Genomic DNA, 21,215 nt, shown 5'->3' with positions numbered 1-21,215 from the left:
CCTTGTGCCTTCGAGCGAGCGTAACGCGGTTGACACCATACTTTTTCGCGATTTGTTGGTACGAGAATTTATCTCCTGGTTCGCGCGATTCGATTTCTGCAATCGCTTCTTGAATCGGATCCATGGTGGTTGAGCTATGACGCGTTGAAGTTGTGTTGTTGTTGAAGTGGGGGTGTTCATCGAATGATGATGTTCATCGAACGCACGGGCATTGTACTCCTCAACCAATGCAACTACGTACGTCTTCGGTCCTAGCGGAGCGACCTTGTACCCGACGACTGGTGCATCGATCGACCATGTCTACACTATTGGTCGCGCTAAGTTTTCCATGACCATCGAATTACCCGACACCGGAGACTTTGGTTTCGTTCTGCCCCCGGAGAGGATCCGGCCTGCGGCGGAGGAACAGTGGGTTGGTCAACAAGTGATCCTCCAACTCTTGGACGAGGAGTTTTTCGATGGAGATGGCCCAGCGATTGGTGCCTTAGGTACGACCTGGTAGAAATGAGTAGATATTACTCAAACTTGTTATGTCCAGCGGTGAAGGTGAAACTACTATCTCTTTTCGTCCTCATCTTCTTCTCCACAAATTTTAGCATCGTTGTTTTCATCATCACTCATCTTACTCATTGTGATGCTAAATGCGGAATTATAACCTCTAGTCGCCCGACTTGCATTGTGCTTTTCTTGATTCTCGCTCTTCAAATTTACCAATGACGACAGCCGACACTATGGGGAAATCTTACCGCACGCCCTCTCCTACCAGAGAGCCGTACATAAGCTCAAGTGAGTGGGCTGAGCAAACATATGATTTGCGAAATGGGTACTTACGTATGGGCAGGCAACGTCAACTCACCGCAAACTGTAGTATTATCACAAAATCAGAACGTGTCACCCGCTGGAGATGACTGCGTCGACCAGATCCTGGATGGTGAAACCACTACCCCCGACAGCAAACCTTCTCAAGAGTCAGCATTGATGGAAGGGCCACGTACACCCAGGAAGAAGCGCAATCCAGTGCTCTGGCATGGTTTGTTGTCTCCAAACACTCCTACCTTCCACAGTGAAACGCATTATACACCATCGGCCGGCTCCGCGAAAGAAGAGCTAGTTTGGCAAACCACCCGAGGGCAAACCAAGGACGCTGTCGACCAGTCCTCCATACTGATTCAGCATTGCACCGATACGGATAAGAGCGAAGCCGAAGATGTTAACACTGCAATTTTGCGAGCAGTTGATGATGCTACTCAAAATGATGCAATACTTGCTCGCGAGCTCGAACGCTCGATTAATCCAACAAAAGCTCGCCGGAGTACTAGACTGCGTACGCAGGCGAAACCAATCTGTGAGTCCTTCAAATGCTAGCATTGTCAGCGCTCCAGCTAATCAGCTGTCTTTGATCAAGACACTGTCCAGCTACCGGCTACAGACCCAAAGACTGCTCAGAAACTACCACCTTCACAAGTGGCACCCAATCGTGGCGAGCATGCTGATTTCAGTATTGTACCTATCAAGAGCGAGCCGGTTCCCTTCGAGGGACTACCGACCGTTCATTCTCTCACTTGGCAACTACAGTATCCTCCAGGAGGAAGCACACATCCCTCATATCCATACCCGACAATGGACCCGCGTCTCCTCTTCCACCAAGCGTTCGTTCCTATCGTCGGTGGCCTCCCCAACTTCACACTTGTCCCCAAACTCGTACTTCCGATGGGATGGAAGCATGTCTCTTGGTCCGAACTTCTTCCAATAGCTTTCGATCCCTACCGTCAAGCGTTTAAGCTGACTCCTATTGGCCCAATACCACTTACCTGCGAGGAACTTCAGCAGCAAGGATTACAAAAGTACGTACCAGGTGGCGAGTTGCACCCTGAGTTCGGCTTGTTGCCTGAGATGCTCAAGCTGAGTGACGGAAGTGACGCCGAGGTGTACAATTTCGATGGTGTGGATTGGACGCTGCCGTGGGAAGGGCAAGTGGATTTCCACGCCCCTCGTCGCACCATAGACCAGCAATGTAATGGCGGTGGAACCAACAGCCCCACTAATTCGAACACCTTCATACCCATGATTACTTATCCATGGCGCGAGGCTCGCGATTGTCCGAATAAGATCTTCGACCTCAGCGACGCTTGGCGTTGGCTATCAGAAAAAGAGACCAACCAAACCGCTGACTTCATTCCCACGCCAGGGAAGAAATGGCACGGAAGTGGAGCATTTCGTTCAACACGCAAGCTCAAGTCGCCTATCCCCGAGCTTATGGTGCTTTCTATGCAGTCGACCCCTACCACACCAAACATCCAACTCAATCCGCTGCTTCAGAACCAAGACTCTATGAAGGACAAGAACCAGTTCTGCCCATTCAAGAGTGTTGCAACACCTTGCACTGTGAACATCGCTCTTCTTGGGGATACGGAGTTTACAATCATGGAGTTGCTGTCTTACTTTCCGCAGCATTACTATTGGGGTCACGCAGCGGAGCGCATGGCAAAGGCTGGCGTGAAGGGGAGTATGATACGGGAGTTCCTTATCATGACGCGAGGGCTTCAAGGCGATGAGGTGGTGAAGCCAGGTAATATCTCATGTGCTGCTATGGCTGCAAGGAAGAGGGACTGCGTCAAGCTCGAGGAGGTTGGAGAAATGGACATCGACGAAGTCGGCAAAGACACACCTACACCTTCACCTGCTCTCAGATCCTCAGTCATCGACATGACCACGAACCATACGGCTGAAGGATGGGTCTGCGATGTTTGGGAGAAGATCGATTACCCACTTCTCGCCCTCGCCCACGGCTTACAGTCGTTGCCTACTGGCCCGGACGCCGGACCACTGACAGCACTCATACTCTGGTGCAGAGAGAAAGGTCAGTACCGAGCTCTGCTAAGTGAAGTACCTAAGCTGCTCCGGGCAGCAGATATTGAACCGCTTATCGAATCCGGTGACGATGGATGTCCGGACAGAGAGTTCGCAGGCAGGCATGCTAGATCGTTGAAGAAGGATAGGTTGAGGGTAGTTCGAGACGCTGGTGCTAACGAGAGGGCACTTAGTGGATGTGTAGATGATAGCCAGGGAAAGAGGAAGAAGCTTTGGTAGACGGCCTGCGGGATCATTCAAATCTCTCAACGGAGGTGAGAGGAACGCGGGTTGCAACTGAAGAAGTCTCGGGGAACATGTTGGGCTCGGTCAGGCGTTTTAGCTGTGACGATGCCCCACGAATGGTATCGCCATCAAGGTTACTTGCCGATCGCCATCTTGTAGAAAACTGAAGACTACTTGAAAATATGAATTGAAGAACAAAACGTTCTGCATGAAGACGCTGAGATTTTATACGCAACGGCTGAATTCGGTAGGAGGGTGACTATGGCAACTCTTCACGCCACGGTGTTCTAGATACCTGTGTCCGATACCATGCGAGGTCTGTACACGACATCCATGTCCGATCTTCTGAAGATCGAGCGCATCACGACTCTGGCTTCATTGCATAGGTATGCCTGGTAGGGGTCCGAGTCCGCACTACAACGGGTCAGCACTCTCTACTCATTCTTCACATCTGTACTTACAGCAGGTGCCGGCGATGGACATCCGCCCTTGGAGCTTAGATAGCAACCCATAGCAGCAGCTTGTTTCATCAAGCACCTCTCATTCGCGCTGAGCAGGTTCATTGGCACAACCGGCATTGCGCATTCACAACCCTGCTTAAAGGTAGGTGTTGGCTCTTTGTGTCTGTTCCTGTGCGTGCGATTGTGTTTTCGCACACCACTTGGAGTTGGAGCAAGACTGGCTTGTGGTGCAGCCCAAGGGTAGGGCGTTGCGACAGCGGCGGTAACGAACAAGATGGTCGCCAGGAGGGTTGATATATGCATCTTGAGCGGTATGGGCGTTTGATAAGCTTCAAAACGATCTGAAAGTAAAACTGTGTAAGATGCAGGCAGCCAAGAGCTTTGGATCTTTTGCAGATGATCAATCTTGTAGGCACCGCGAGTGCCACGCGGCAGAAGGCCTCTTCTATTGACGATTCGCAGTTCAGTACGCGGCGCAATATGTATTGATGAAGTTCCATCTAAACTTGCGTCGTCGTTGACCAGTGACGTGCTGCCGGTTAAACACACATATTCGAATACGGAAGTGCCATGGCGTCGACAAGCGACAAGGATTTTTCTTAGCTCTTCAAGTCAGCTCCCTACAAAAGTGCTGGAATTTGAAGCTCGAAAGTTCAAGAGGTGTCTTGCTATGTTGAAGAGCTTTCAAGCTTTTCTTTGTGAGTTGGTCAAAAGCTTTCGCATGCCACCGGATTCGCTAGATGTGACGAATTCTGTTGATTACGGCGACGCCACATTCTCCTCTGTGTTCTGGTCGCCAATATCGTGGTCTAAGGCCCGTATCGTGTTGAATCGATTTCTGCTTCATCTAATCTTTTGGGATAATGATCTTAACCTAAGGTTTGCTGAGCTAGAAGACCGTTCGGAGTAACACTACTCTGTACCTGAGGGGACGAATTTATTATCGAACTCTGGATTCATAAACTTGCATGAAGTAAATCGATAAGTTCAGCAGAGTGTGTGGCCTATAAAATCATGACACCAATTTCGATTGGTAGATGCCATCCGATGCGGACGCACACTCGATTAGATACTTCTCGTTGGGCGAGCCCGAGTAGGTATCTGTAGGTATGGGCATATTGTTCATACACACACTCTCTTCGACTCTTCGCAAGGATAGGCATTCATCGCTTCAAGCATACGCCGAGTACCTCCAACGAGACCTCAAGGATGAAACTGGTGTACGTTTTTCTCTAGTCGCTTCCATGATACGAGACTATACAGTTATCTCTCAAACGTTGAACCGATCTTGAGGCCTGTATACTCATGTTGGACCCATACTGGGTCAAAGGTTACTGCCTTTCCTGAGAGATGCAAGTTCTCCGATGGTCCTGGAATAGTGTCCAAACCTGGAACTTCAATGAAGGTTCATCTCAAAGCAAATCAGTCGATATCGAAGTCGTCATGATCTGTTCATACTCGCATGTGTTTGGGATATGGTAGGCTTGGTAAGACAATGGTCTGAATCGAAGCATGAGCAGATGGCAGTGTTGAGCGACAAAGACAGCGCCAAAAGCTGCCTTCCTCGGCAGCGTCTTGGCACCCCCTCCACCCCCCATTGGCCCCATCACCCATCAATCTACTCACTTTAGAACTTCCTGCGCGGTCATCTACACATATCCATCGATGCAATAACACAATGGCGGCTTCAGAGACCCAAGGTGTATCTTATGAAGCTGAACACGTGCATTCGGTCTACGAAGAGATTGCGTCGCACTTTTCGTCCACTCGCTACAAGGTGTGCGTCCACCCTTGCTACTAGTGGCATAAATCAGAAAGAGAGCAGTCATGACTAACAAGATATCAGCCATGGCCTATCGTCGAACGTTTTCTGAAGGAACAGTGTGATGGCGCTATAGGTGCCGATGTGGGATGTGGAAACGGAAAATACTTGGCTGTTAATAAGAAAGTGTGGATCGTGGGTAGTGACCGGTAAGTTTGAATGACTGTTTCGAGCATTACGAATAATTGTTCTAGGGTTAACGACGATGTAGATCAACAAACCTTGTCAAGATTGCCAAACAACATGAGCCGCACGATGTGGTCGTAGCAGACAACCTCTCGCTACCTCATCCAAATGGTGTATTTGATTTTGCTATTTCGATAGCGGTCGTGCATCATTTATCTACGCCAGCAAGGAGGGTGGAGGCCGTGAAATGTGTTTTGGACCTACTGCGGCCATCATCATCATCTCATGGGAACGGTGATGGTAAGGTGGAAGGTGGTAGAGCACTGATCTACGTTTGGGCACTCGAGCAAAAAGATAGTCGAAGAGGATGGGACGAGGGTCACGAGCAGGATGTCATGGTACCGTGGGTCTTGAAGCAGAAAAAGGACAAGGAGAGAGGACGGAAGAAGAAGGATGAGAGTCAAGCTCACGAAGAAGAGGCGCCGAAGCCAGATGGTGACAAGACATTCTTGAGATATTATCACCTGTATCGGAAAGGGGAGCTTGAGGGTGATATTGAGCAGGCTGGCGGAGTGGTGTTGGAATCGGGCTACGAGAAGGATAACTGGTGGGCTATTGCGAGATTACGATAACCACCTCTATGATATCTGAATTGCTGTGCTGTACGTCGTGTGCGACTGTACGGTGTAACTCTGCGCGTCCCCTTTTCTGCGTTCCGAAGACACCAAGCACGCAGATGTCCTTACTACTTACTCAAGTCAACAGGTAGAGCATGGCTGCTCTCGGTCAGCGGAAACAGCTGATGATAGAAGCCTAGAGCGCCAGCTACGAGTACGAGGTAATAGGCTACTGTCCATCCAACACCCTTCCCTTGATAAGCTGGGACATTCCTTTGCTCATCATCTTTCTTATCGACATCTGGCGGTCCGATGGGGATGCCAGCTTCAACTCCCACACGACCGTAGAAGCGTGGAAGCCCCATCCAGTTGCAAAAGGTATGCGCTAGCATGCACGTGTACACATTTCCAGTCCTGATGAAGGCGAAGGCGGCGAAGAACCCGAAGAGCGATGTGTATGTGAACTGGAAGAGTGAACGAAGCACGGCGATGAAGAACGGGACTTCAGAATGGGTTATGCGGAATTCGTAAAGGTGGTGCAGATGCGCGATGCCGAAGTACAGTGGTGTGAGGAACACGATTTGCTTGCCGGAGAACTGGGCGAGGACATGTAGGGGGACGATGAAGGAGCGCCAGACGAGCTCTTCACTGACGGGGCCCTGGTGTGCGAGTGTTAGCGGAGCAGGAAATAACTCGAAGTAGACAACGTACGACTACAAAATTCCGGTATCCGATCCAGCTACTCAAGGACTCGTTGACACCGTTTAGCTTGACCCAGTCTCTCCAACCATCGTCTACAATACCATGCTCGAAGATTGGGCCTGCGAAGAGGATCACGACCAACAGCATGGTCCGGATGGTATCTACGGGTGAAACAGGCCATATGCCAAGCAGGCTGAGGATCTCCATGGCGGACGCATCATGTTGGTAGAGTACGATTACGGTGAGGACAGAGCATAGGGCAGTGGACAAGGTAACTGCGCGTACACGGGCGCGTATCGACGACGGTGCATCGCGCGTGAGAGTCGGAGAGGGTCGCGTTGCGGGCGACAGGTAGAAGGGGATTACGTAGATGAAGACATAGGCAGCCTGCAGTCGCGTGTGTTAGCCATATTTAGGCGCAGGTGTTGGCTGTACTTCAGCATGTTTGGCGCATGCGGTGCGATTGGGTGAGAGGAAGGGCAATGGTGGTGGGGGTGGGAGCTTGAAACAAACGTACCGACAGAAGCGCCGCAGCACTCGCAGAGAGGACGGGCGGTTTGGGGACTGACGACACGTTAGACTCCATGGCAATGTTTCGACGAAGAAGCGCAACAGAGTTGGTCCGATGTGGGTCGCGCAGGCGTTTAGGAGGGTTTGGAGTCAAAGGGAGCCCTCGCAGGCCAATGGATCGTCACTTACCGCCCTTGACATGTCGCTCGTACAAGTCCTCGAGCGCGCTGAGCTTGTCTCGCCAGCCGTTGAGGGGCGGAGGCATGGCAAGATGTTGCAAAAAAGCAGCAAGTCGTCAAACACGCTATACTTGGACTAGGAAAAGAACCATGAGCGAGCTGTTATACCTGACCTCGGCCCCCCCGCGTTGTCGCGAGCATGTTGTTTCGCACAGGACAGCCTCCGACTATCGATAAACCGCCGGCTCCCAAATCGCCCTCGCACGCTGCTGGTCACGTGCGCCCGATCGTCCGTTCGTCTCGGCTCCTGTCACGTCCCAGGCCCTCTGCCAAAACCCCCGGCGACTTAGCACGACCTCCCGCGTTACCCCTGCAGGACGCACACCGCAAGGCCCACTGGCCAGCTTCTCTGCCACTCAACGGCTAGTCCGGATCGCTGCTCGTCGTCACTGGCCCGTCCTAAAATATAATTTCATTTTAACGTTCAACCGCGACGCGCCTCTGGCGACCTGCTAGGAGAGCCGTTTGGACGAGGGTTCCCCGGGCGCATCGCATCGTCGCGTGGACCGCGCATCCAGAAGCTCATATCCTTCAGTCGCCATCCGCATAGGCTAGACAAAGGGCATATTGTGCGCATTGGGGACATCTCTGTACAAGTCATCATAATTCGCGGGTCGTGCTCCATCGCTTGCCGGGGCTGAGCTGTCAATTGGATCGCACCTGCAGCGCGAACCTGCTTCTGCATAGAGCCACGAACCCTCTTTAGGCCGAGCTGCTGCCAAACGCCCGTCTGCCTCGATTCACCACCACTCCTCGCCCTCTCTCCATCAATTCTTCTTACTGTTAATGCCTGCGGGCCGCCATTCTTTTTGATATGTTTTAGCACTTTTGTCACTCATTGACTACCTTCACACACGGTCTTTACGTCCTCTTTTTACTGCCTTTTCTACCCATTCCCCATCATTAATGATCGGTTTCGACTTCTCCGCAGCACGCGTTTACCAGCCCACATATCGGCATCCTCGGCCCACCACACCACCACAGCATGTCCTCATCACAACACCGTCGCGCAGACTCGCAAAACAAACTCGAACAAGGTCCCAGATTTTCGCCGCCACAATCGCAGTCGATAAACTCGTCTCCTGTCCGCAAGCCACTTCACGAGCGCTCAAACTCGCAAACCAATCAACACTCGGGTTCCACCATCCGCATAGTTCAAGATCCCGGCCATGACATCTATCAGAAATATCCCGTACCCAGCGAACCCTCGCAAGTTCTGCCCCCACCCCGTCATGCGCCAGGTTATGGCTTTGAGCGGCCAGGATCTCACGTTTCAAATGTCAGCCAGGTCGCCAGTACCATTGCAAAGTTCGAGGCGAGCCGAGCGCGAACACCACAGCCTATCCTGTCACGCAAGAAGGGTTTCAGACACTCGGGCTCCACTAGCATGTCTGAGGAAGATACCCTCATAGCATCTTCCTTTACGCCATCGACTTTAAGATTTTCCCAGGGGAGCACTGCCCCATCCTCACCCCCACCCGAATTAGAAGACGACGCAAAAGGGTTGGAGGTACTTGAGGAAGTCGTATCCTCACAGTCCCAAAGGCCAACCATCCGGGCTGTTCCTCCATCTTCTTCTGGCGGTGATTCCGACCGTGCATTAACACCCAAGGCCTCTGCTGCATCTTTTGCCTCACCCGCTCCTCCCGCCTCATCACACCCAAATAGTAATGTCGGAAACTCGCCAAGTGTCAGTGTCGGTCGACCGTTACCGCAAACTCCGTCAGCCGAATCCCAAGCTAGGGGGTCTGCTCTCACTAGTGACACTGACTATCGACAACCTGTATTGAATCCTCAGCAAAGTACAGAGTCGTTCACGTTTTCTGATATTTCCTACACCAGCATCGAACCAACACATACACTCGCTTCATCACAGCCATCGCCATCTCTTCATGAAGCAAGCACAGCATCCTTTGCGAGCGGCATCCGAATTAATTATCCCGTCGTACGCGCGCCGTCGGCCAGCAGCTCGCGAGCTGATTCCCAAAATACGCCTAATATTGCATCCCGGATGCATGACCCCTCGCTGGTCCACCACTGGAGCTCCCAGCTATCGACCATCGCTTCCGTGTCCGAACGTGATTCGCGATCTCTTGCACGAAACTCACGATCAATCGGCGCAAGATCACATTCACAAGAGAGCTATGCGGGCAATGGTCGAACAGCGATTCCACGCCGGAGAGGGCAGACTATTGGGAGCGCACAATCGTCATCGGACAATGTATCGTCGGAAGGTCAAACCGAGTTCTCCTCAGTCGCAGTACCTCGGCCGCTGTTCTCCCCAACCTCCAGAAGTTCGTCCGATGACAACAGTGAGCACATGGATACCATCTCACCGCTGCCCACGTCGATTCCGCTACGGATGAAAAACTCTGGATATCTGCATAGAACGAACAGCACTGATGCGGTATCGATGAGTGACTCGCGGCCTGGATCCTCGCAGTCCCACATGTCCACGTTCCTAGCAAACAACATCCCGGCATGGGCGAGGGTCTACTACCAAAAAGGAGAGCGTATATCAGTCGGCGCTCCGGAATCCGAGTCTTCTGGTAGCATACGGCTGGGAACCTCTCACAGTGGGCGATCACACACTCCTTCAGAGAGCAACTTTCCGCTCAGCATTTACCGGCCACGGAATCGCCCTCGGAACCGAGCTTCACACGCCGATACCGTCTCTCTAGCTGACGACGTGCACTCCATTGATGGAGCCGTATATGCTGTTGGACCTAACATGTACCCTCTCAGCGGCTACTCAACACCACACCTCCGAACTGATCAGAGAGGTCAAACACGATACAGCGCGTGGAACGCACCATCTCTGGATGACGACATGCACACCACACTTTTCGGGCGTCAAAATAGACAAATCCTACTTTTCTGCATAGGATTTATCTTCCCACCTGGTAAGTACCAACTCTGGCTATAATGCCGGATGTCTATGTATGGAGAGATTTGCTAATTAGGACTACAGCTTGGATAATCGCTTCGTTCCTCCCCTTGCCTCTGGACCCCAATACTGTGGGCACCCCCACTGTCAGCCAGGCCGACTTGGAGCAGCAATTCGCCCAAGCTATGGGTCCCGCCGATGACAAGTCTTTCCAGAAAGCAACTTGGTGGCGCAACCTCAATCGTGTCATGTCTGGAGTAGGGACGCTTCTGATCGGCGTCATCGTTGCGTTGGCCATCCTCGCATCGCGAATGTCATAAGTGACACCCACTTTTACACTCGGGCGAACCGATTCCACCACGATGTCGTCGCCGAACTTTTCCATCCACATCCGACATTTGCACGCTGTGCACTTGCATTACGAACCATTTTACGAACATAATCATGTCATCACGCAAGTGTTAATGTTTTTCTGGCTCCGTCACACGGCAGGTGCTTTCTCTTCGACATCTAATTGATCTCGTTTCGAGTACGTTGCCTTGTCTACGCACAGCCGCTGTTGTATATTTCTCGCATTTCGATTCTCCGCGTGTATCGTGTACGGCATGCTGCAGTTTAGCGGGCGTTCTCTTTTTGCTGCTTGTTCTAGTATGGCCGACAGCGTATTACCCATTTGCTTTGCAATATTTGGCCATCTCAGCCACTTCACAATATCACTATCTTCGTGTTCCATACTTGTTACTTGTCACCTGTCACATCGTCTTGGGGGTTTGATATAAGACAAGGATGTCGTCGAGGTGGCTGGGAATCTGAAGCGTAGCGTCAACCGTGCGCTGCTCCTGGATAATATCGTCGCGGTTGGGGCTTGACGAACTATATGATCTTGTAATTATTATCATGCGTTCTACGTCAACTGTACGATGAGACGTCAATATAACGATTACCTTCTCCATTACATTGCGCCCCGGACTGATCACCGCAAGGTTGAAGTCGCGAAAGTTGTGAGCTCCAGTATGATCAGCCCACAGAGGACGGCAATGTCGTGACATATGTCAAGTGGAGCGTCGCACCGTGCGCTTGCTCATAGCGGATGCTCTGATCAAGTCTCGAACACTTTCATGGACTTGTGTCGCTTTTGATCAATGCTCCGAAAGTTTATCACCGAGCTTTCCGGTCGTTGCTAAGCGCTGTGTCGCGTTGCCATGAGGCTGCATGTTGCGAAATTGATGAGTGCACAGCCATGTATTGCAGATGTCAAGGACGGTGGCTTGCTTCACGATAATGGACGTGCGATCCCAGTAACACGTCCAAAGTACGCACGGTGACGGGTACGAGTCGCAGCACGTCGACAAGACGAACATGTCATCTCATCCGACGAACTCGCCAAGTGATGACTCTTCAGATTCACAGTCATAGCAGCACGAGCATGTAGATGCAGTGGCGAAGTTCGCAGTGGCACTTTGCTCATATGCAGGGTTCACTCAGGATGAGTCGAACTGCGCTAGCTCCGATTGGGTAGCGGGGCTTATGATGTCGCTCTTTACAAAATAGTCCCGCCTTCACAGTTTCTGCAGATTCACGACCAGCTTACCCACCACGCACTAAATACCCTTGCCATCTTTCTTCTAACCACACCAAAGAGCCTCACAAAAAGACCCCAACGTCAATTCAACAATCATGGCTGTTCGCGCTCAGTTCGAAAACTCCAACGAAGTCGGTGTCTTCTCCACACTCACAAATGCGTATGCGATTGTCGCAGTCGGCGCAAGCGAGAACTTTTACAGGTGCGCATAGCTCAGTAGCTGTTCCCGGCTCGATGTAGTGCGGTAGCATGTTGTGCGACCGTGGCGAGCATACACTGCGAAAAATATGTACTGACAGTGGCGCGACAGTGTCTTCGAAGCAGAACTCCAAGATGTCATCCCCATCTGCCACGCCACCATTGCTGGAACCAGAATCGTCGGCAGACTGACTGCTGGGTATGTATCCCGACTTGTGGCACCTTGCCATATTCAACCGATGCTACAGGAACATACTCTAACACATTCCCAGTAACAAGAAAGGTCTCCTCGTTCCCACCACAACCACCGATCAAGAACTCCAGCATCTCCGAAACTCCATACCCGACGAAGTCAAGATTCAGAGAATAGAGGAACGATTATCAGCCCTTGGCAACGTGATATGTTGTAACGACCACGTTGCTCTCGTACACCCGGACATCGAACGCGAAACGGAGGAGATAATAGCTGATGTACTAGGCGTCGAGGTTTTCAGGCAGACTATCGCGGACAACGTGCTCACTGGTAGCTACATGGCTCTCAGCAATCAGGGTGGTATTGTGCACCCAAAGACAAGCATTCAGGACCAAGATGAGCTGTCGAGTTTGCTCCAAGTGCCGCTTGTGGCTGGTAGTGTAAACCGCGGTAGCGCGGTTGTGGGTGCGGGCATGGTCGTCAACGACTGGATGGCTGTTACTGGTATGTGCATACTGATTGAAGAACATCAAGGCCAAAGACTAATTGGAAAATTCAGGTCTCGATACTACAGCGACCGAGCTTTCCGTCGTCGAGTCCGTCTTCAGGCTCGGTGAGGGCAACGGTCCCGCCAACATCAACACCACCCACAAGGACGCCATGGTTGAATCTTTCTATTAGATTATGGTTCTTGGATAGGATTCCTTATTTCTACTCCACTTGCCATCAGTCGTGGTGGAATACTGAAAGAAGTACGATATCGTCCCGAACTACAAAGTGCTCGGAAGAAGCATTCGACGTGCAGGAACAGCGGGACATTGGATCATCTTGTTGCCGCGGCACGTTACAGGCTCGCCAATGTCGTTATGTTGGTATCCGAGGTATATGAGCAGCTGGGTTCCCTTATGAGAGGATAGTATGTGCGACGTGTGCACATCAATCAAAACAGATATGATGTGGAAAACAATGTTAAGAGTAGCGCTATGTTATATCTCCTGGAGTAATCTCATTCCGATCGTGTGCTAATATTTGAGGACTATTCGACTAAGCTAGTATCTTGTGTCACTGAAATGGGTAAGTATGCAGGTACCTTTCACCCACAATTAGCATGGCTGATAGGGCTGGAGGCGGTAGACACTTTCTGCCGACGCTAAGACATCATCGTTCACGAAAGTCACTTTGCGCCAACGCTCTTTCACCAACCCATGTGGGTGCCAAACGCATACCGAAACTCTCTCTCCACCATTCAGCGAAATTTCCATTCGCATAGTTCATTAGATCTATCACATCTTCGGACAGAAACCTCCATTTGCCTCTCGAATCTCACCCCACCCCCAACCGCATCATGTCAGACTCGACCGCGCTCACGAAGCGCAGTGCATCTAATGCGCTTATGCCGCCACCGCCCGCCCCCAAACGTATAAAACGCCCTTCGGTAGTCCTAGACGAAGATACCTATGTTTCCGCCGTTTCGCACATCATTCGCCGCGACTTCTTCCCAGGGTTAGCAGAAGCAGACGCACAACGCGAGTATCTCAACGCTGTGGAAAGCAAAGATCGGTCATGGATCAGAGAAGCCGGCAAGAAGCTCACACAGGTCATGACTCCTGTGCCGAGCGGACAAAGAAAGATGGCAGCAAGAACGAGGTTCGACAAGACAGGCGGAGCTGGTGACAAGACTCCAAGTGTATGGGGCGCAGACACACCTGTTACACTCGCTGGGACGGAAATTGAAGACGACGAGGAAGGCCTGGGCAAACTAGATAATGTCGACCTAAACATGAGCTTAGGCGCATTCCAAGCAAAATACACGAGCGAAGACCAGGAGAGTTTCAGTCAAATCATCGACAAGCAGAATAAGACAAAATTTGAGAAGAACATATGGCTACGGGAAGGCAACATGTACGCGAGCAAGCAGCGCGTAGCACAACAGAAGGTCATCGAAGCTAGAGCCGCTACGTCTGGAGGCAAGGACATGGTACTCAGCACACGACCAAGCCAGAACCTCGATGACCGACCGGCAGCACCCACAGGACACCGACATACTGCCCGAAATAGCCTCATGTTCGGCCCTGACAGTGTAGAACAATGGGCACCGACTCGCGCGCAACAAGCCGAAAACACCTCCCTCGCACCTCCAAAGAAAGTCCTCTACAACAATACTCGCCTCCCCGCCCCCGAAGCAGACCCTCCTCGTCCAACCAGTCCCACACTTTCAGCCGTCCGTGATGCTGTTGCAGGACGTCCGCGTCTCAATCCCAGCGAAGGAGGTTACACTGGGAGCGAAACACCCCGAGTGAACGGCTACGCTTTCGTTGACGCGCAACCCCCTTCTCCCTCTGACGATGACGACGACGACGCACCCACCGACCTCCTAGAACGTTACGGTCTAGGTAGTAGTGACAAAACCATACCATTCACAATCAACGACTCGTCGTCGCGCGAGAAGATGCATCACAAAATGGTCGAGCAGATTGGTGCTAAACGATCCAACACTGATAAGCAGGCGAAGCCAACAGGCTCGGGCTTGGGAATATTCACAAGTGAGACGCCGAGATTCTTAAGCGCGCCGACGCCAAGGAGAGGACCTGCTATTGGCGGCATGACACCAGGAAGGAAAGCGAAAGGAGATTTGACGCCCGCCGCTCAGAGGCTATTTGAGAGAATGGGCAAAGCGACACCAAGGGGTGGAGGCAGTGCTGGATTCGGTGGGGATAGAAAGGGGGGATCTGGGTTAGGACGGGATTGGACGCCTACGCCTAGAGTCAAGAGGAGAGCATAGAAGGTGTGAGCGGGTGGGATAAGAAGAAACAGGTTTGTGCGAAGTGCTCGTGCAAATGTTGTGTTTTGGTTATATGAGAGCGGAGCAGCAATAGCAATAGTGATACCCAACTTCTATACTTGATAATCCTTTACGCAATCTTTAAACATATTCTTCGTTTCATTAGCGACTAAACAGCAGGTATCACACATTACCATGGCAATCTTCACGGCAACAAGACTTATGGACATCATCAGAACATGGACATCAATAAAAGTTCTACCTAAAAAAAACCCTCCACGCGAAACCTGCGCGGCCGCCCAGGGTATCCAGAATGAAGTAATGCTATAGAATTGCGCAAGAAAGCAACAATGCAGTTAACCAAAAGAACCCGCTTTATGCAACCACCCTGTACAAAGAAAATCATCGGATAACGACGGCAGAATCATTCATAATGTACAATTACCATTCTCGTTGCAATCAGAGATGTGTTTAATTGCCCCTCCTCCGTTGCTCTCCCGGCCCCTGATAGCTCCTGAACTGTGTTCCAGGGGCGTGGTAGCTCCTATACTGCCGCCTAGGTCTTGATTGTGGATCAGACGAACGTTCACCGTTGTTTTGAGGCTGCCCTTCACGCTGTTCGTAGTGCATCGGTAAAGTATTGGGATGCGTCGGGGAGTAGGCTTGTTGTTGAGAAGGGGGAGGACCCTGTTGTGGTGGTCCTGACTGCCCGATGTAGGGTAGAGGCGGTGGGCCGCTTTGTGGCGGAGGCGCCATATTTGCGGGAAGTATTGGTTGACCCCCGTACTGGTGGATCTTGAGTGGTTGGTATGAGCCTGTGCTCGATGATGGAGGGGGAGGTGCTTGAAAGGATCCTGGTGGTGGTATGTAGCCACCTTGGTATGACGGTGCACCGCCGTATGGTTGTGGGTACGGTGGCGGCGGCGGCCCTTGAGGCGGGTGCGACGTTGGTGGGTAGCTTGGTGATTGCGGTGGGTATGGCTGGCGAGGCGGTGCAGGATCATAATGTGCGAAGCGGTAGTTGATGGGAGGTGCGGATGGCAATGGCCCAGGAGGCTTTGGCGGAAGTGGCAATGCTCCTGCGGGTGGAGCGTATGGGCTCTGATGTGTCGGTGGAGTCCGGCCTGACTTGTTCTGTTCCCCATAATGAGGCTGTGAAGCATGACCTTGGTATGGCGATGATGCGGACTGTTGAGACATCTGATGACCACTCATCCGTCTATCATGTTCCCATTGCTGGGGAGGTTGTTCGTTGGATTGTCGACGGGCTGCAAACATGCCTGACAAACCATCGTACAGGCCGGTTGATGGCCTTGTTGGATCGTATGCCGCGACTTCAGCTCGTTCTTGTGTATTTGAGGATTGAGTAGTTGCTCTATACCAGGCAGGCGGCCCCTGTCTATAGTGGGAACGATCGGGAGGTTCTCGACCAAGCTCGCGTGCCTTCCTGTCCAGAAGTTCCCTAATCTTTTGTAAAGGATCCCGACGACGCAACGACTCTTCGGGCTCCCGTGTCTGTGGTGGAACATTTGATTGTTGCTGTTGTTGTGATAGGGGCGGAGGAGGTTGTTGTTGCCAAGATTGAGTATTTGATGGTGGGGAAGATGGTGGATTGCTTTGAGGCGGGCCACTCAACGCATCCATCAATGCCTGATCTATAGGCGGCTCTTCCTTGTTCATCACAGCGTCTACCCTAAGCGCGTCGCTCCTGGATGGTGTCCGACGATGAGTAGAAGCTTCTCGCATTGATGGTGTACTCGGCTCTCGAGCTGGGGGCAGAGACTCCCTGTTCCTAGAGACAGGGACCTCCTGATCATCGTTGAGGATGTCCATGATTCTATGTGTTGATAACCTTGGTGTTGATTTCGCCGGAACTTCAGTTTCTTTCGCCGAAGCCGTGGCGCTAGCTTCAGAAAGGGGGCCACTTTGAGTCAGATCTACTGCAGCTTGGGTGGTCTTAGGAGGACTGCTATGCGCAGCTTGAGACGGCAATCCCAACGGTACCGCTGGCTGTGCGAACTCAGGGGATTTTTCTCGTGCAGGCTCCTGCTTTATGATAGGCGTTGTCGCTCGTGGAGGCGGTGGCGGCTGTTGGCGCGGGTCTGGGTAGTGGTACTGAGGCTTTGGCACGACCGTGGTGCGCGGCTGATGTGCTGATACGTCGGCAAGCATCATGAGCAGAGCGGCATGCTCGTTCGAAATAATTTCGGCCTTGGGTGGTTCTGGTTGTGGTGTTGGCGTCCTTTCAACTTCAACGGCGGCATCAGCGAGACTGGTGATGTTATAATGTGCGATCGCTTCTGTGCGATCTGGTCCGTCAAACTTTGCAAAGCCACCAGCAACGTCGTCGATAGAATCATCAGCCTCTTCATCGTTCTCGACAAAAGCGACACGTGCTGTGGTGAACTGTCGCCGCATGGAATCGTTCTTGAGCTCCTTGTCTGCCTCAACGTAAGCTCTGCTACGTGAGGCAAACTTCGAGCCGATGCGATAATCATCAGCATGAATAGGTTCGTCACTGAAAGTAGGCGGAAGAATGTTGTCTTCATCGTCTGTGGCGTCGGCCTCCTGGCCCTTCATCTCCCGTTCGAGTTGCTTGGCGCGGTAGAATATTTGAAGCATAAAGTCATCTTGTAGCTCTCGAAATCTGTTGATATACTGCTCGCGCTGGATATGCTCCTCAGCAATGCGCACTCGTTCTAATTCTTCGAGGCGATATGTGCGCATAGCATTGATTTGGTCCAGACGAGCGTCGCGGCGTTGGTCCAGCTGAGCCATAACAACATCGTACTCGGGACATTTTTTGTGGTATCGAGGATCGTCCTCAAGATTCTTCGTCGTGCGATTCGCCAACTCTTCTAGCAAGACCTTCTGAACCTTTGCAAGACTGCGGTAACTCATCTTGAGATTGAGTTGTCGACGCAAATCAGTCTCCACATTGATGTCCGGATGCGGTTGGCGCCGACGACCGGGCAAACGCCTGCCGGACTTTGCAGGGGCATCGCCATTGGTCGGCAGAACGTTCTGAAGGCTTTGATGGCCGTCAACATCTGGAACCTGCTCAGGTGAATTGGGTGCTGTGCTAGCATCTGTTAATTCAGGAGGTTGGTCGGCGGCGGTGTCTGCTGCTGTTTCTTTTGTTTTGCGCTTTTTGCGCGGTTGTTGTTCGGAGACATCGCTTTGGTTTCGGCTTAGAACTCCGTTTGGACGTGTTTTGCTGGACTGTGTTGAGTCGTCTGATGCGCGTCTCTTCTTGCCAGCCGCTTTTGGTGCCGTTGAAGTCGCATCAGATGAGGGCTTCTGTGGCTCTGGAGTTTGCGTGCCATTCATGGGTGTGTTGTTGTCGTAAGAGCCATTAGATCTCTGCTGCGAACCAGAATCGGACGATGTTCGGCTGCGCTTGGCTGGTCGCGCATCCTCATGGTCGGGAGTTGCATCCTCGTTTTGCGCAATCTCATTCAGAGAACTGCGACGACTGCCAGAGCTTGCGCTAGATGGCCCAGCCGAGCTCGTGTGGTTAGACGTGCCTTTTGCACCGCGACGCGTTGTCATTTGGAACGGTACTGAAGGAGCAAGGCGAGATGTCTTCGAACCCTGAAGACTACTTCGCTTATTAGACAATGCGCTAGCGGCTATGCCAAGGTTAGCATAACCCTTTAGGGAGCATACAAAAGCAGTCGTAGTAGGCTTGCGGACTTACGCGGCGTCTTGAGAGGGGTGTTGGAAATGGCCTTTGTGCCTTTGAACTTTCGTTTCGGCGGCATGTTGTTGGGTGAGACCCGTAGGTAGAGACCTGACAAGCCAGCCATTAGCCTAGAATCATGACATGACGAAGGGCAGCAAAAGCTGGAGCTAGCTTTCGAATAGAGCACTCCGTACTTACAGACCCAAGATGTGATGTCCAGTCAGTATTTGATATTGTCACTGCCTGGTGTGGTAGGTAGAGCGATGATTGAGCTGTCAGCAAGACGTGTCAGCACACACAGTCGAAGTAGTATCGGGAACAGACAACGCCCGAATAACTCCATCGCGTTTTGTGCTAGTTTAATCGTAGACTTGTGGTATTCGTGCTGTAGTTTTGCGCGAGCTGGGTGGCGGATGTGAAGTACTTACTATGACAAGTCGCCTCAGTGAGTACAGTGACTTGCTTGACAATGTGACGCAAAGTCTAAATCAACGAGTCACAAATTCATGAACTGCTTTCGGGGCAATCCAGAGTTGTGTCGATATGTTTTCAACGCGGTTTGCCTGTCGGAAACGAAGTTGTGGGTGCTCGCAAGAGAGAAATAACCCTGCAGCAGGAATGCTCCGTGTGGCACAGTCGAGCAGAGGTGTCGGAAGGGACAGATGCTCAGATATGTCAGGGCAATAAGATGTCAAAGAGATCGCACTTGTAGCGTAAGCTCCAGAGACTGTCGAGGGTGTTGGAAATCGCGTTCCTTCGGCGCATGAAGATGAAGCTCTTGTGAGATCCTTGGTCAGGCTTCGCGCCTTGCCGGATTGGGATCTGAGTCCACGAATGACAGCGCTCTTCACCTGCAACAATCGCAGCGAGGTATCGTACAATAGGACCTGAACATCTACGCAGTTGCTAGGCGGCTTGTGTTGAAGCTCTACAGTAATTACTACGGCTACTAGCCTGTATTGACGGCGCTGTTGGTTCTGCGCCTTAGGCCTTCTGATGCAGCACACCAACCGAAGACGGCAATGACCCAGACACCCAGATTACGTGCATCGCTCATATGGACCGCTCCCGCCGCCACCGCGTCTCGCACTACAAGTCATCGCGTTTGTCCTGTTGTCCTTGCTATCATAGTATCTTAATCTCTTCGAAGCATTCGGCGCACCTTCTCGAAGCTTTTCAAGTTGCTTCATCCAGGTTTCACGTCGCACGTCATTAGCCGCAGCGCTAGACGGGACGATCCTCCCGAATCGTCACCATCGCCCCTGCCCCCTTCACCTAAGGGTTGTAACGCAAAAACGAACATTACAAGTACTTGACGTAGGAAAAAAAAGGTCATGCTCTCGCGTTCTGTGACAATATTCTCTAGCCGATACGTAGTCTGTTCTGAAGGAAGCGGCGCAGCGTGCATTCATCGAGCGCCTTGCAGCGCATCACACGTAAATAGGTCTTCAGGAGGCAAAGGGTTTCTAGAACAACTTCTGTCGACGAGCTGTTCTGAACCTGGCTTGTTGTTATGTTCTCTTTGCGAAGAATACCATAATATTTATGCGATTGACCCTGCCATGCAGCATACGTTGCTCATACTGCATACCATGTACAACGGTGCAATGGAGTGCACGAATGAGTAGGCGGCAGGTAACGTCGAAAGCGCCACAGGACAGGCGAGAGCAGTTGAACACGCCACAGGCTGTTTGATCGTTATCCGAACATCAGGAAAACCCGTGCGCTTCCTTCGATCAACATTGGTAACAACTGCTACCACGTCTTCTTGCGCACAACGCTTATCAATTCCATCCTTTCCTGTGGAAGTGCTATAATCTTACTGCCAGTATGGTGCCGCCATTTCCTAATGATGACATACAGTCAAGAAGCACGCCACTCCAAGAGTTATCTGACAGAAAATACCGAGTGTAAGGATACTTGTTGGACAAGATAGAATTTGATCACCTAGTTAGACCCTGTGGTCTTTGCCCACCTGCTTACATCCAATAGTCCCTCAACCCAGTAAACCGTATGTGTACTGCAAGAAAAGATTTTCAACATCGAACATGCTCTCATCGATACGACACCACGCATTCACTCCGCTCCCGCAATTACTCATCAACCATCCTCGTTACTTGGGCAATAAAGACACCCGTGCGCCTAGTATCATATCCGCAAGACCCGGCGTGAACATGGCACTCAGGGCAATCGCGCCCGAATTCGTCATCATTCATCTCCCCACACGCTCGCCATCAACGGTCGTCCAGTAGGTTTGCAAATGAAGCACGTATTCGGGCCCTTTTAACGGCGATGTGAAGCGGGGATCTCCCACG

General features: G+C 51.7%; 8 protein-coding genes across 8 annotated transcripts; 5 read left to right on the top strand and 3 right to left on the bottom strand.

Moving 5' to 3' along the window:
- Positions 1-328: 328 nt before the first annotated feature.
- AA0111_g12625 (hypothetical protein) lies at positions 329-3,090 on the top strand (the record flags this gene model as incomplete). The annotated part of the gene is made up of 3 exons (XM_028646628.1): positions 329-488; positions 842-1,345; positions 1,391-3,090. 3 exons carry the CDS (start codon positions 329-331, stop codon positions 3,088-3,090), a joined length of 2,364 nt encoding a protein of 787 aa, XP_028499775.1.
- A 381-nt stretch (positions 3,091-3,471) lies between these two features.
- Positions 3,472-3,860, bottom strand: AA0111_g12624 (hypothetical protein; the record flags this gene model as incomplete). The annotated part of the gene is made up of 2 exons (XM_028646627.1): positions 3,472-3,510; positions 3,558-3,860. The coding sequence occupies 2 exons, from the start codon at positions 3,858-3,860 to the stop codon at positions 3,472-3,474; spliced, it is 342 nt and encodes a 113-aa protein (XP_028499786.1).
- A 1,375-nt stretch (positions 3,861-5,235) lies between these two features.
- Positions 5,236-6,137, top strand: AA0111_g12623 (hypothetical protein; the record flags this gene model as incomplete). Its single annotated transcript, XM_028646626.1, has 3 exons — positions 5,236-5,334; positions 5,404-5,528; positions 5,591-6,137. 3 exons carry the CDS (start codon positions 5,236-5,238, stop codon positions 6,135-6,137), a joined length of 771 nt encoding a protein of 256 aa, XP_028499789.1.
- Positions 6,138-6,250: 113 nt separating this feature from the next.
- On the bottom strand, positions 6,251-7,599 carry AA0111_g12622 (hypothetical protein; the record flags this gene model as incomplete). The annotated part of the gene is made up of 4 exons (XM_028646625.1): positions 6,251-6,781; positions 6,834-7,211; positions 7,342-7,388; positions 7,524-7,599. 4 exons carry the CDS (start codon positions 7,597-7,599, stop codon positions 6,251-6,253), a joined length of 1,032 nt encoding a protein of 343 aa, XP_028499776.1.
- Positions 7,600-8,558: 959 nt separating this feature from the next.
- AA0111_g12621 (hypothetical protein) lies at positions 8,559-10,780 on the top strand (the record flags this gene model as incomplete). The annotated part of the gene is made up of 2 exons (XM_028646624.1): positions 8,559-10,476; positions 10,545-10,780. 2 exons carry the CDS (start codon positions 8,559-8,561, stop codon positions 10,778-10,780), a joined length of 2,154 nt encoding a protein of 717 aa, XP_028499788.1.
- Positions 10,781-12,137: 1,357 nt separating this feature from the next.
- Positions 12,138-13,114, top strand: AA0111_g12620 (Eukaryotic translation initiation factor 6; the record flags this gene model as incomplete). The annotated part of the gene is made up of 4 exons (XM_028646623.1): positions 12,138-12,244; positions 12,353-12,439; positions 12,513-12,937; positions 12,993-13,114. 4 exons carry the CDS (start codon positions 12,138-12,140, stop codon positions 13,112-13,114), a joined length of 741 nt encoding a protein of 246 aa, XP_028499787.1.
- Positions 13,115-13,778: 664 nt separating this feature from the next.
- AA0111_g12619 (hypothetical protein) lies at positions 13,779-15,215 on the top strand (the record flags this gene model as incomplete). Its single annotated transcript, XM_028646621.1, has 1 exon — positions 13,779-15,215. One exon carries the CDS (start codon positions 13,779-13,781, stop codon positions 15,213-15,215), a length of 1,437 nt encoding a protein of 478 aa, XP_028499773.1.
- Positions 15,216-15,686: 471 nt separating this feature from the next.
- On the bottom strand, positions 15,687-18,979 carry AA0111_g12618 (hypothetical protein; the record flags this gene model as incomplete). The annotated part of the gene is made up of 2 exons (XM_028646620.1): positions 15,687-18,847; positions 18,916-18,979. The coding sequence occupies 2 exons, from the start codon at positions 18,977-18,979 to the stop codon at positions 15,687-15,689; spliced, it is 3,225 nt and encodes a 1,074-aa protein (XP_028499774.1).
- Positions 18,980-21,215: the final 2,236 nt, after the last annotated feature.

Source organism: Alternaria arborescens (assembly GCF_004154835.1).
Source record: "Alternaria arborescens strain FERA 675 chromosome Unknown contig_91, whole genome shotgun sequence".
NCBI classification, from domain to species: domain Eukaryota; kingdom Fungi; phylum Ascomycota; class Dothideomycetes; order Pleosporales; family Pleosporaceae; genus Alternaria; species Alternaria arborescens.
The sequence above is the reverse complement of the archived record's forward strand: the minus strand, read 5'-3'. Positions and strand labels throughout refer to the sequence as shown.